Source organism: Halyomorpha halys, unplaced genomic scaffold, assembly GCF_000696795.3.
Source record: "Halyomorpha halys isolate HHAL.00 unplaced genomic scaffold, Hhal_1.1 Scaffold68.1, whole genome shotgun sequence".
NCBI classification, from domain to species: domain Eukaryota; kingdom Metazoa; phylum Arthropoda; class Insecta; order Hemiptera; family Pentatomidae; genus Halyomorpha; species Halyomorpha halys.
In genome coordinates this window covers 649,005-663,765 of record NW_027116161.1, presented here as the reverse complement: position 1 = coordinate 663,765, position 14,761 = coordinate 649,005, and the positions used below count along the sequence as shown (strand labels likewise).

General features: G+C 31.7%; 1 protein-coding gene across 1 annotated transcript in view; it reads right to left on the bottom strand.

Moving 5' to 3' along the window:
* Nucleotides 1-2,286: 2,286 nt before the first annotated feature.
* Nucleotides 2,287-14,761, bottom strand: part of LOC106692730 (uncharacterized) — an 82,581-nt gene continuing 70,106 nt past the window's right edge. The window contains exons 9-11 of the mRNA XM_014438848.2: nt 11,996-12,087; nt 8,566-8,755; nt 2,287-5,298 (exon numbers count right to left, since the gene is read on the bottom strand). Coding sequence (XP_014294334.1) covers nt 5,024-5,298; nt 8,566-8,755; nt 11,996-12,087 — 557 coding nt within the window. The 3' untranslated portion in view covers nt 2,287-5,023. The remainder of the gene's footprint in view (nt 5,299-8,565; nt 8,756-11,995; nt 12,088-14,761) is intronic.

Here is a 14,761-nt window from a genome sequence, read left to right as displayed (position 1 = left end):
ACATATTTACTTATTGTATTATTTTGTACAGTTGTAAATTACAATAAATAAATAATCAAAAAAAAAATTTTAATGCTGATTTTTTTGCTATTTGTTAAATATTTCAATACTTACTGTCACATTAATCTAAATAAAATCCGTCATTTTGATACAAAAAAAATTTTCAAAGGGTTAGAAAATACATAATAAAAACTCAACAATTTTTAAACATTTATAAATATTATTACAATATATAAACAGTTGCATTCAATAATGGTGTAATATATAAAAGGATTCCAATTTGACATTACAATCTTTAATTGTAAAAAACAAAAAAAAAAAGTACATTAAAGTTTCATTATTACAAAGTTTTCATAATAACTTATAAATAAATAAGGAATGAACAAGATGTTGATTAATTTTCTACATTTTTGTAAAGGAGAGGAGGGATCATTTAAATACAGAAGGCAATAAATTTGGGTTACAATACATGGATGAGGTTTTTTTTATGATGCCAGTATTTTAGCAAGTATCTGTTCATTACGATTCATACTGTTTTGTTTTTAACTCCTCTTCAATTTACTAATATTGGGAAAGATACATAAAACAAAAAATAACCACCATTGATATGTCAATTTAATTTTAATTTGACGATAAAATTGACATTTGTTAATATTCAATGTGACGCTACAGACCTCAGAGATTGTAATCAACAGATCCTGGCATAGGGATTTTATGACATAATTAAACATGCTTCGTAAGCAATTAATAAACCTTAAACGATAAATTAGATCTAGTGAAAAACTATTCCATTTCTTCTGTTAAGTTTACAAAAGAATCTATGTGAGATATTTTCCTATGCCAGAAACGTTTTAACAATCCTCTCTTCCATCTAATAATATTTGATCATCAACTTATGTTCAGCTATCAATCGCTTAGTACTTTTTTTTTTTTCAACCGTCCCAATAACGTTAGTCAAGAAATTGAAACGTAGGAAAACAAATAAAAATAATAAAATAAAAAAAAAAATATATCCATGTATGTGTGTACATATGAACACACACATACATGTATATAAAAAGTTCAATAACATTACCTTTTTTTTATTCGTTATCATTTTTATTAATGTTTTGTGTTATTTAGTAATGCTTTATTACTCCCTGAATAACATATTGGTCCTATTAACTATTCATATTTTTGGCCTTAGAATCCCCCCAACAAGAGCTCAGTCGGCATTTGAGTCTCTAAGCACAAAAGTTTGAGTTTAGTTACAGTTTCATATTTACTATAGATCCTGGTTAGGTAGGAAAGCTCTGACTCACTAATACGAAATAAATTTCTTTAAATCATGTGTGATTAAGCCTTAATTAATTTTCTAAATTACCAAGCCTAAAAACTTAGCAAGTCAATGCGTTGTCAGTTGGTTCATGCCGTTTGTTCAGAAGAGATAATTTTGCAGTAGGGTGGCCTGGGGTAAATTTGTAAACGATTTGAAAAATGGTACCAGGTGAATCTGAAGCTATGGGATTGTATTACATAGTTTTCATAACATAGAACAACATGACAATGGGGGGATGTTTGCGCGCCTTGCGGTAAGAATAGTGTTTCCACACGTTGGTGAAAGCACTTTCATGTTTTGCATTGCTGGGAAGAGTGTTCACATTCAAACAACTTGAACGTGTCAATTTATTATCATGGTAAGTACAGCCGATTATTTTAATCGTCACTATTATTTTACAATGCGTTTTTTATTTTAATTTCATATTAGTACGCAAATGTTTTAGTTGGGTGGGAGAAAAAATGTAACAATAAATACATAACTATGATTTAACAAATCAAATTAGGAATGCAATAAACACTATATTGAAGTAAACTATATGTAATATGACGCGAACTTCTTAATTTAGAACAAAATCGTTAAACGTTTTTAGTTCAATCTTATTATTGTATAATAAAATTTTTGTGAAAAATCTATTTACTAACCAATTTTTTTGTTTTTTCTGTATTTTATTTTTTCATATCTACCCCCTACAAAATACTGGATTCATCATGAGCATTAAATTCTATAAATCGAATTACCGGGGAAATGTGTACCATTCAGGCCATTAAAAAAAAAAAATCAGTGAAGAATCAATGTAATTGCTAAAACTTTTATCATTATCTAATAAGCATTAGATCTTCTAAATAATTTTTAAAAAAGTATATATTAAAAAATAATATGAAAAGTTAAAATCAACTGATGCATTTTATGTACACAATCACCCCAGTTCACCCTTGACGATTTGGATTTGTTTCTCAATCAGATACAATACTGATGTTAATAAAGTGATAAATAAGTATGAATAAATAATACTGTATCTATTTATGTTTTAATGTGACCATTATGTATTTTTACTGAGCGAATCTTCCCAACGTTTGGATCATTGAGTAAACTGAAATATTTTTCATAGTCATTAGGCAATGAAGTTTTATCTGCTATTTTGACTTTGACTTGACAAATATATTCTCTTTAACATATAAGAATTCACCTAGTGACGGTATAAGCTCCTTGATAGGTAAGATCCTATTTGGGATGGTAAATTCGATTGGCCTAGCATCTTTCGTTGGACTGATTCAACTGGAAGACTCCAAAACAATCTTTCAATCCTTAGTCATATTGAACAATCCTCGGCCGATCATTCGTAATCTCTTAACGACATTTTTCATTAGAATAATTTATAATGTACATTTATTTTATCTCAATAATTTACTAATTAAATTTCTTTTTTTTTTATAACTAGGCACAGAATAGGGCAGACAAAATTATTTAAAAGATACCGGCGATTTTAGTGATTTTTTTTTTTAATATCAAATATGACAAAGGCAAGGCACAGGATAAGGGCTTAACATCTAATATTTACTAATAATAAAATGTGGTCCAACAATCATATATCATTAATATATTACTCTTATACATACCTACATATATAAATACATGTTTGTAAAAATGTTCGCATGTGTTCATAATACCTTAGATAAAATTGACACCCACAGATAAGTACATACATACATACACACGCACATATATATGAGTGTGTGTGTGCTCTCGCGTGTATATATCTGTGTGTGTGAATGTGTGTATATTAATATATATTACAAACACGCATGTTTATATATATATATCTTAGATTAAAAACAAATCTTAATGATTTCCCGAAAAAGGCGCGGGATTGGTGCATTAGGTCCTGGTAGAGACGAGGAGCGGCCAATTGGGGCAACTATTTAGTAATTTTGGTTCAATTAATTAATCTAATTAGAGTAAACTTTCGTTGAGATATTTGGTCCTTAGCTACTATAGAATAATGATGGTACTGGTGTAAAAGATTAGACTGATACTGATAGAAGTAAACCTTGAATCCTTCCATTTTTCCCTTGATGGTTACACTCCCCATCTCTTCCATTGTATAATCTAACTAGTCTCTAACAGCTTACACATATTTATTATAAAAGGACGAATTCATTGGTTTCATGAGGTGTACTTTTTTTTTTTTTTTTTATTAATATAATTTTATTAAAAGATCATTTCTTTTTCGTTTGGATGGGGAAGACACAAATTTTCCATATTAAAATTAATTTCTATATGGTACTTCTTGGTTACATTAAATCCTAAAAGGTTATATCTTGGTGTCTTATGTATTATTATTTTTTTTTTGTTTCTTTTATACAAAAAGTTTCCTTTTATTTTAATTGAAACGACAAAAGTTACTTTTACAAAAGGAACATCTCGGGTATAGTAGATTATTAAATAATATTTAATTAAATCAAAGCTCGTTCTAAAGATTTTGAGAAAGTAGATATTTTAATTTGTACATACCAAGGCGATAGTACATCTGTATATTTTAAACCCACGCTTTACCCCTAAAACACTTTCGAGGAGCCGAAGAAATTTATCGACTGTTCGATTAAATCGATTTATGAACGAAATTCGAGCTTTGATTTGATTTTGACAATTGTGCATACCATATAGGTACCATTTATAGGAGTGCGTGTATACGTATACTCACACAATATGTATTCGTGGAGGACATAATAAGAATATATAAAACTTTCGGAAAAAGTTATTATGAAGAAAAATGTTAATTATTATGTAATATGGTTATATAATAAAATATGTACAACAATTGCTTTAATGTGAATCTTGGCGGATCGCCATGGCCCGGTGAAGCCGTTTTAAAAATATTATTAGTCTTATAAGTTTTATGGAAGCTTACATACAACATATTAAAACAAAAAAAAACAATCGAAACAATGCCTTAGGATACTTTTATAATGAATATATTTGATTACAAAACTTAATCGTAATTTTATTGCTTCATAGCATTTACCAGTTCTGTGATTGCACGAAGAAATCGTGGAAGACATGTTTATTTAAAAAATAAAAAAATAAATAAAAATATGTTTGTGATTGAAATAGTTAAATCATTTAGAATCTCTTAGCTGATCTAACTTCACTACTCTTCCTAATTCATTCACTTAATAACTAAAGAAAGAAAAATCATTTTAATTTTAAAACTAATGTTAAAAAAAAATCTAATCATCCCACGAACAATCACCTTAAATTTGAATTGATCAAAAAAATAAAGGTATAATTATATACACATATATATATAAAATAAAGTTTTTAAAGTTTCAGTTTTGTTTTGCAACTATAAAATTTAAGGTAATCTAGGACATTTTCTTTTCCGCTTCCGTCCCAACCCTTCCAAAGTTTATAGCAAGAAAATTTACTAAGAAAACAGATTACAGAAATTCAAATGTATTAATCTGATGCTTCCGAAGTCCTGAAAATTGACTGTTACTTGTCTCAGTGAGGAAGTAGGAGAACCGCAAGGATACCAATGTTATATTATTATATAGTACATATTTACTAATATATATTTATATAACTTAGTATATGTACCTGGTAGAGTGTAAGTACACGGGTCCCAGCTCCAGATTAGCTTGTCTCATTAAAGTTCATAGAAAGAAGCTGAATGGACCCCCTCGCGGTTCTACGAACTAATTCCTATAAAACATGAAGGTTCTCACAAGACTTTGATTTGGAATCGCGTGCCCACACTTTGGAAAGAAGCCCTTTTACTTTTAAGCTAGCAGACGTCCCTTTGCCCCTCGATTTAGGAAATAGTCCTGTCTTTTGTTCCTCTTGCGGCTTCTTTCTTTCAGCGTCTTTAAGACGAATCTGTGTCAGGACTCCAACGAGTAATTCATCGACTCTGTGGTTCAGGCCAACTGATGTCTCAATAAACTTGGAGTCGTAGCGCCGAGCTGTATCTTTGCCTTCTGAAAATATAATTCGTTATTATAAATTATAATATATAATATAATTTGATTGACAATTATTTAAATCAAATGTTTAATTACTTATAAATTAGCACATATACATCAAAAGGGCTATTTTAAAAACATTATTTTAGGTGTTAAGCAGTTAAAACTTCCGACCATGTCAATATAAAAACTGGAGTGCACTCATATTAGTGCAAGAGCCAGGAAAAAACAAAGGCAGTTATCTAACCCCAATATTTGATTACTATAACGAAAACTATGATTACTAGTCAAAAATGGTGAGTCTGCCAAGTATAGGTAGGAAGAATAAAAAATGGCAGCGGTTTCAAAACCTTAAAAAACATTAATTTTTCATTCGGAACTCTATATCTTAAAAAGTAGCAACAACACAAGAAAACCTAAGAGAACTTCATTTAAAGATGAACAAATTTGATAAAATATGAGTCCTAAAAGAGTTATTTACGTTAAATAGTTCTCGAGATATAGCTTTTTAAAAAGCAACATTTCATAAAAATATTGCATGAGACTTTCTGAAAAATAGTCAGTGAATTTATTTTGAAAAACCTATACATCAAAAACCATTTGACGTACAGATGTCTATTTGCACTCAAATTAAAGCTAGTTTAATGAGCTATAAAGTAGTGTATGATGTTTATCTTCGTAGGAGCAATAGTTTTCATGAAATTTGCTAATATAAATTGATTTATAGTTGTTCGGACAAATTATTATTTGCCAAATTTATATCATAAAAACTACTACCCCTACGAAGATAAGTGTCATAAACTACTTTATAGTAAGTTAAATTTCCTTTATTTTGAGTGTTGGCAGACATATGTCTGTCTTATGGATCTAGATATATATATATCAAAAATTCAACATTTTATTGTCCGAACAACTATAAATCAATTTATTTTGGCAAATATCATGAAAACTACTATTCCTACGTAGATAAAGGTTATAAACTTCTATATAGTCCATTATTTTAGCTTTAATTTGAGCGCTAATAGACATATGTACGTCACATAGTTCCTGAGATATAGATTTCTCAAAATAAATTAACTAACTACTAATATTTCAGTAGATTGTTAAGAAATATTGCTTTTTAAAAAGCTATATCTCGAGAACTATTAGACATAATAGCTCTTTTAGGGCTAATATTTCAGCAATTTATTCTTCTTTAAATAATGTGCTCTTAGGTATTCTAGATTTGTTGGTAGTTTTTAAGATATAGAGCTCCGAATGAAAAATTAGTGTTTTTTAAGGTTTTGAAACAGCCGCCATTTTTTATTCCCCCTACCTATACTTGGCAGACTCGTTAATTTTATCCACTGAGGACGAACTCCTCACCTAAAGCTCTTGAGAGTGGATCTTACTTAATGTATCATACGCAATGATTTAAAAAAATAGGGATATTGTATTTTATATTTCAGAGATTTGAAAACCTGGGAACTCAACAAGCACCCTTAAAAGGTAATTAAGGGAGATCCCTGATATAATCAATTCCAAGGATACAGAGATAAAAAAGACATCTATTATAGCAATCAGGCACCTTTTTTTCAGAAAAAAAGGTGTAATATATGGAGGATGATGTTATAGTTATATATAGGGTCGATGTGTTGATGTGGGAACTAATGAAAAAAAACTTAAACATTGGAGATCTTCGTTCAATTGGCTTTAGTGTTCCGGTAGCTAAACACATTTTTGACTGCAAGTTTTGTAATTTTGACATCTTATGACAGTTTTGTTTCTTCAGTTGATTACTTTCTAAGTTGGGGCAATCCAAAGTCGTTGGAAAAATGAACACTGATTCAGTAAACGTTCGGTATAGAGTAAAAAAAAAGAATATTTCATATTAGGTTGAGTTAGCGGATCAGTTGGGAGCGTGGTGGCACCGTGGTAAGGCGCGATGCTATTAACTCCAAGGATCCGGGTCCGAATCCTGCTGGGCAGAAAATTGTTTTCTGTTGCATTGTAGCCGTGAGTCAACCCTGTGGGTTCTGGGGCCCTCCTTGGGTCCACCAAGCCTCATAAATTGGGTACCCATGGTTGAGTATAAATCTGATTCTGACTAAATCACCTCACCTCCTTGCACAACTGTTGGTCTAATAACAGTACTTTCCTACAAAGTACTGAACCCTGACCTTTCTTGGATTGTAGTGGTACTGATTTATTAAGGGTTACCTAATTCACTTTTGAGATACATTCAGATACAGAAATGCTTTTCAGAATACGATATAAAGGACTGTTTCAACTTATGAAATAATTAGGAATAATTAACGAATTACTTTTTTAAATAATAAATAGCTTATACTGAATAATAATAATGCAAGATGTAACAATCCAGGGTAATAAGCATCAGCGTTCTAAGTATTCATTCATATCATATATACAGTCAAAAAAAAAAAAAAATGAATGATTACAGTATACAACAAAATCAAATATTATAACAGAATATTTTATACACAAGATAAAAAAAAAAGTTTAAGTAAAAATAAAATAAATATATCTAGCACACACTCATACAATATTCACATCTAGCCTTAGGATCCCTGAACCAGGCTTTGATCCCCTTATGTGGACGGAAATGCTGCCAGAGATCCCAACGCTCCTCCCTCAGCCGCGTCACTGGTATTGAAAACCAGTGACGCCAGTGAAAGCACTGAAGCTGCATACGCTGAGGACATGAGTAGAGAAGATGGCTATTCCCAGAACTTCAACTGCATTTTACAAAATGTCTCGGGGCCACTGCCGTTTCAACTTTCGAGGATAATTATTGGATGGTTGATGTAGGATAATGATTGCGATAAGCAATATGGGTGATGAATGAGATTCTGGTGTTCTTATACACTGAATAAATAAAGCAATACATGCATGTTTATTTAGTAAACTTTGGCACATAGCATCATATTCTTAATAAAGACTTAAACAGGGAACGAAGTCTTAAGTTCTATAGAAATGCTGTAAAGTTTTTGGGACATTAAAAGGGTAAAATTCTTCAGAAGCTCCAATGTAAGGTAATATCTCATCATTGCAATGGCAAAGTCATGACAATGTCTCACTTTAAAAAAAAAAATACTCAATTGCTCACTTTTTCCTTTTTGATGACCAAACACATGATAAGACATTTTGTCAACGATGACTAAACGTAAGACAGGAATCTAGCCACTTATCTACTTGTATCTATTATAAGTGCTGTTTGAAGGAAATCATAACATAAAATTAGAGTAAGGACTGATAAGTAAGTGGATGAGAAAGTTGGCTCACCCTGAGTTGAGATAACCTTCGATCTGACCAAATCCGACTTGTTAGAGACGAGGATGACCGCCTTTTTCCTTGTGATGTCAGCTGCCCACAAAGCGGCCAAGCATTCGTTGGCCACATTGAAGGAGAGTGTGTCAGAAGCTGAATATACCACACAATAAGCACTTGCACCAGACTCCATCCAACTGTCCGGCTTAAACAAATAAAATATATATTTCTATTTTTTAAACAAGAAATTGTTTCACACACTGCTTAAATTTCATCATTCAGCTAAATATCGTACCATCAGATCAAAATTAAGGTAAGATTTTGGATAGAGTGATAATTAAAATGACGATTAAAAAAATCTTTTTTCTTTTTTTTTCATAATTTATTTATTGATATTTTAACTGTATTAAATTAAAAGTAAATACAACAAGTAAATGTGTAGTGAGTTATATAACAATTACATAATATAGTCTTATGGAGAATACACCCATTTACAAAAGTCCAATAATATTTTTAGAGTATAAGATCTGGAGGCCATCTTCTTCCCAGATGCTTAGGAGAATTATCAGGTAATAAAGGAGAAGTAATGATCGAAACAGATGGTAATGCAATTAGGGAGTTAGGGAGTATTGTGGATGGATTGGTATCTCATTCTGGCCTAATCGAATACATATGGAACATTGAGGTCCTGATTTCTGGGTGCCATACTCCATCAAAAGCCTATTCTACATCAAGAAAAACTCGCGAGTAGTACATTTCACACTCTAATGCAGGCAAGACATCGACCGCACGATGAGATCGTTGAATAAAGGAGTAGGATGTTTGGAATCCAAATTGATATTCTAGGATTATGTGATCGAAACCTAGCATGAGGTACGTGTGTTTCAAAATGAGTTCCTACAGAATTTTTCCCATGATAGGTAAAAGAGAGATATGACTGTAGGAGGATGGATATTCTGGCGGCTTTGAGGTTGGGGTATCATTTTGGATAATTTCCTCGGGTCAGGAAAATATGAGGATCGAAGTACAGCGTCATAGATGTATATTCGGAATAGAACAGCTTTTCGGAGCAGATGCTTTAAGATATTGAATGTATCCAGGAGCTTTGTGGAATGGTAATTTCTGAGGGATGGAATACTTTGGGAGGGGGAATCATTTGAAGTGGAATATATACTTCTGCTTCAATTGAATGTGTGGATTGGGTTAAGGATGCCAGGATGTGGATAAGTGGTTTTCAAAAGGTGCTGACCGAATATCTGAGTTTTTTCTCCGTCCGATTTAGACAATGTTTGGAATTCAGTAAGAAGTGAATCAAAAAAATTGTTGAACTAAGTAGAATTTAATAGGTTCTGTTTTTAGTTTGTTAGTTAACTTAGAGTAGTATGCTTTATATGCGGGTATCTAGTCCTGTGCCACTTCGATCTTACTCTGCTTTTTTTTCCCTTAATAAGATGCGAATATGCTGTAGCATACTACTGTGTTGGGTATTACTAATTTTACTGGTTGACTGTAAGTTTTTTTACGGCATCATCTATGTTGTTTAGACATAAGTAGAATTAGTCACAGTCTACTCGTCCTAAATTCTGCTATTTAAGTTACAATTAAAATTTTGTAATGTTAAGTAATTCTATTTATTAAAATTTTCTTACGTTGGTACGCGGTAGTTTGATTTGGTAGAAGGTGAAGGAATACGTATTGTTTAAAGGAAAGAAAGGAGGAGGATTGGCATATATAGATGGGAAGAGAATTCTAGCTGGAAGAATTCTGTCACAATGTACAAATGTGAAAAGATTTGCTGAAGAAAATGGTTCTATGAGAAAACATATATAAATTAATCGTTTTTGATATATGATATAACGAAGGGATGTATAGACTAAGAGTGGGAATATCAAGGATGTAGATAGGCTTTTTGTTTTTAAAGATTTGGAAAAGAAAAAAAATCAAGGAGGTCGAGAAGTAGGATATGCTCTTATTCTGTATCCCAACAGGAGACATGAGAGCGCCTAGTTCATGAGATTCTTCAGTCTCATCCCTAGCCTAGCAAACAGCCTGCCACATACCATGCAGCCGTAGACTAAGTGTGGGAAAATGATCGAGAATACTAAGAGCTGACGGGTACTCAGAGGAATGGAATCCCGGAGTCTTATGAATTGTTTAAGTACGGCTATTGATTTACGTATGCTCTGGGAAATATGATTATTCAATGAGATGACGGCCTTGAGGCTAATCGAAGATTACTCCGAGGTTTTTTAGGGTGGAGTAGAAGTGAATTGGTTGGATGTTGAGGTAGAATAAAAGATAGTAAGAGAGGTGAAAAATGAGGCACTTGGAACCCTGAGGCCTCAGTTTTTCCATTATTCAGCCTCAAATCATTGTTTGATGCGTTAAATCTATATCTTATTGTATCTTCTATAAATGGAATTGTTAGTGGTGAATGGAATCAGGAAGAACGCTGATGTAAATATGTAAATAGAGAAAAGGATTGGTGAATGTGAGAACCCTTGAGGAACGCCAAGTGTTAGCCGAAGGTGAGAGGAAGGAGATTTATTCGGAATGATGGCTGTTTTGAAACGACGAGATAAGGGGTACAACAACTGGAAGATGGTGGAACAACTGTAGAACACAATTTGATATGAAAAATTTGGGGTTTGGAGAGGAGGATTTTATGATTAAATAAGTCAAATGTTATAATGAAATTAAAGACAACTAGAATTGAACTTTGCATTTTCTCTATGGACGATTGAAGGTTTTGAGAATTTTCATAAACATAATTTTTTGCCCAAAGAATTCATCAAGTTGGGATTGGACTAATCAATCCAGTGGCTTTGGGCAAATTAGATAATACAGATATTGGGCAGAATTCGGAAACTTGAAGGTGAGGAAACATAGGATATAAATGGAATTTTTAGTGGTGAATGGAATCAGGAAGAACGCTGGTGTAAATAGAGAAAAGAATTGGTGAATGTGAGAACCCCTGAGGAACGCCAAGTGTTAGCCAAAGGTGAGGGGAAGGAGATTTATTCGGAATAATGACTGTTTTGGAACGACGAGATAAGGAGTAGAACAACTGTAGAACACAATTTGATATGGAAAGAATTAGGGGTTTGGAGAGGATGATTTTATGATTAAATAAGTCAACTGTTTTAATGAAATCAAAGACAACTAGAATTGAACTTTGCATTTTCTCTATGGAGGATTGAAGGTTTTGAGAATTTTTATAAACAGTATTTTTTGCCCAAAGAATTCATCAAGTTGGGATTGGACTAATCAATCCAGTGGCTTTGGGAAAATTAGATAATACAGATATTGGGCAGAATTATACTTATTTCCAGGTTTTTGGAAAAATGGCTATATCGTTTTATAAATCAAGGTGTTTTCTAGCTATAGTGCAATGCACTGGTAGTTTTTGTATAGAATAATAAAGTTATTTCCAATTGACACTTACAGTCAGTTGGCTGGATGGATGGTCGATGAAAACTAGCTCACTTTCTTCACCATCTAAAAGTACACTAACACTTTTTTCGGCAAAATCATCGTCTGAAACACATCAAAATAAATTTTTTTAAAAAATACCACTTTCTTAATAAACATATTATGTATTGCTAAAGAGACTTTTTAATTCAGTAAATTATATATTACATTCCCCTTATCCTATGTGACTGATTTTAATTTATGCAGGTGTCGGAAAAATAGGAGATACAAGAAGAGTCTAGGGGTCGGCTGCTGAAAAACGTACCAGGAGCTATGAAAATGAATTTTCTTATGCTTATATACAAAACTATCCTCATCCTTCTAGAGTTTTCGAAAGCTTTTGACACAGATGACCATAGCATCTTTATTACCAGATTATGAAATCATTCGCTATCCAACAGTCCTTTCCGCTGTTTTCAATCCTTTCTTACAGATCATTTTGAATACCTAGTGGCTCCAGATAAATCTCAATCTCTGGTACGACCCCTCGTCTGCGGAGTACTTCAGGATTCATATTCCCCACTCTTTGCGCTATTTACATCAATGTACTTCACCTCCTTATTTTCCAAATTTATCTGTGCTTCTTACCTTTTTGCCTATTAGTTGATTCAGATAGACTTTAATACGACTTGAATCGAATTAGCCACTGGGCAGAAGAAAACGAGCTTAAGTTGAATTCATCCTCTCGTATTCAGTCCTTACAATCCAAAATCCTTCGTAAAATCCTCAATGCTCCTTACCTTGTCACAAATAAAATCATACATAAAGACCTTAATGTTCCCTATGTAACCGATCTAGCCCGAACCAGATATTACTCCTTCCATTATAAACTCCCTAACCACTCAAACCCCCTATTTTCTAACCTTGCATCCTCTTCCATTCCTGAAAAACCTCCCTCTACACGCCTATAACACTCCAATTTAACTTAGATCAGATTTACTAAATGTATTATAATGTACAGTTGTAAATAGCAATAAATAAAAATTAAAAAAAAAAAAGAAAAAAAAAAGTTGAATGCCCAGAAGACCAAGACAATTATAAGATGGTCCAATCTGATAAAATTTCATCCATCTGTAAAAAACCTTCGAGTCAACTTTGACTAAACCCTTTCCTTAAAAAAACATTTCTCCTCCGCCTGCGTTTAATCACCTTCGTCACCGAATTCCTTTTGAAACTCGTAGGCTCTTGGTTACCTCCTAAATATTCCACCACTTCGACAATTGTTGTACAGCTAACGCAGGGGTGGGGGGAGAGGTCTCTGGTGATTTCGAGGCAATATTTAAACAGTTGATTAATATTGGTTTATACGTTTCATCTTCGGGGTCCCAAGGGTCTCTGTCAACCGATTTTATGAAGAGTTGAAGTGGCTTTCCTCTCTTTCCGTCGTAAATATATCCTTACCTTCCTCTACCATGCTATCCAATCCCACCGTCCATCGTAAATTTCTGATCTCCGTTAATTCAAATCCTCAGTACATTCCCGTTCACGGCCTTCACATTTCTATGTAACTACCTATCGAACCGCTGCCTTTGACAGATCTTTCCTAATCGGTTCCTCTTTTTTATGGAATTCCTTTCCCTCTTGCATTCGTTGCTCTAACACCCATCCGACCTTTAAATCCCCTATCTTCAACCACCAACTGTCCACTCAATTTTCGAAGACTTTGCTTCAAGTAAAAATATAAATAGATAAAATTAAACATAAATAATATTGGATGCTTTTAATATTTATATAGAATCTGTATATATGTTGGTATGATCATCTAGTGATTTTTTTTGGTCTTCATTTTTTTTTTCCTTTTATTTTATTTTATCTAAATAAACCTTAACATTTATGATTTATTAAAGGATTTTTTTTCTTTTTGTTGATTTATTTATTTAATTTTTCTAAATTTGATTTTTCTGATCCTCTTTTAAACTTGTAAATATTTATATAAACAGTAATTTTTTGTTTTTAAAAATTAATTTTAGTTCATTTGTGTTTGATTCTTTTTCATTTTATTTTATTAGAAGTGAAACACCTTATAATTTTTGATATGATATATAGTTTTATTATATTATATATATTTCTATTTATATTATATACAAATATATGCAAAATATAATATAATATATGCAAATTTGATACAAATATATGCAATGCAAATATATATGATACAAATATATGCAAATATATATGATACAAATATATGCAAAATATAATATATGCAAAATCGTCTGATGATTTAAAAATAAAATTTTAATTTCAGACATTTTGGAATAATGTAAAAGTAAATTTAACTTCTTTGAAACTTGGTGTAACTTCTAAATAGAAATTTAGACTTAAAATGTACATTAAAAAAAATGAAGAGAATATAAAAGAAGTCAGCTACAATTCTCATGAATGTTATAACAGGTTTCAGCCCATATATTAAGTCACTCTCCTACTTAATGGTTTAATTATAGTGCAAGTACTGATAAAAAAAACAACTTCGCTGTGTCTGTTTTATGTAGAATAAGATGTTTAATGTTAATATAAAATCTGATATTATTGGTAATGATAAATTTATAAATCTTTTATCAATTAAAAATCTGTTGCATTAAACAACTTTCACATAGCATCATTTTTGGGATGAAATTAATCTTTATATGTTTCAAAACATTAACTTATTTATTACTCAGGATGGTAATAAATAGCCTCCTTACTATATATTCAATTATTAAATAAATACCAGTCTCAAAAAAATTGAATAAATTATATA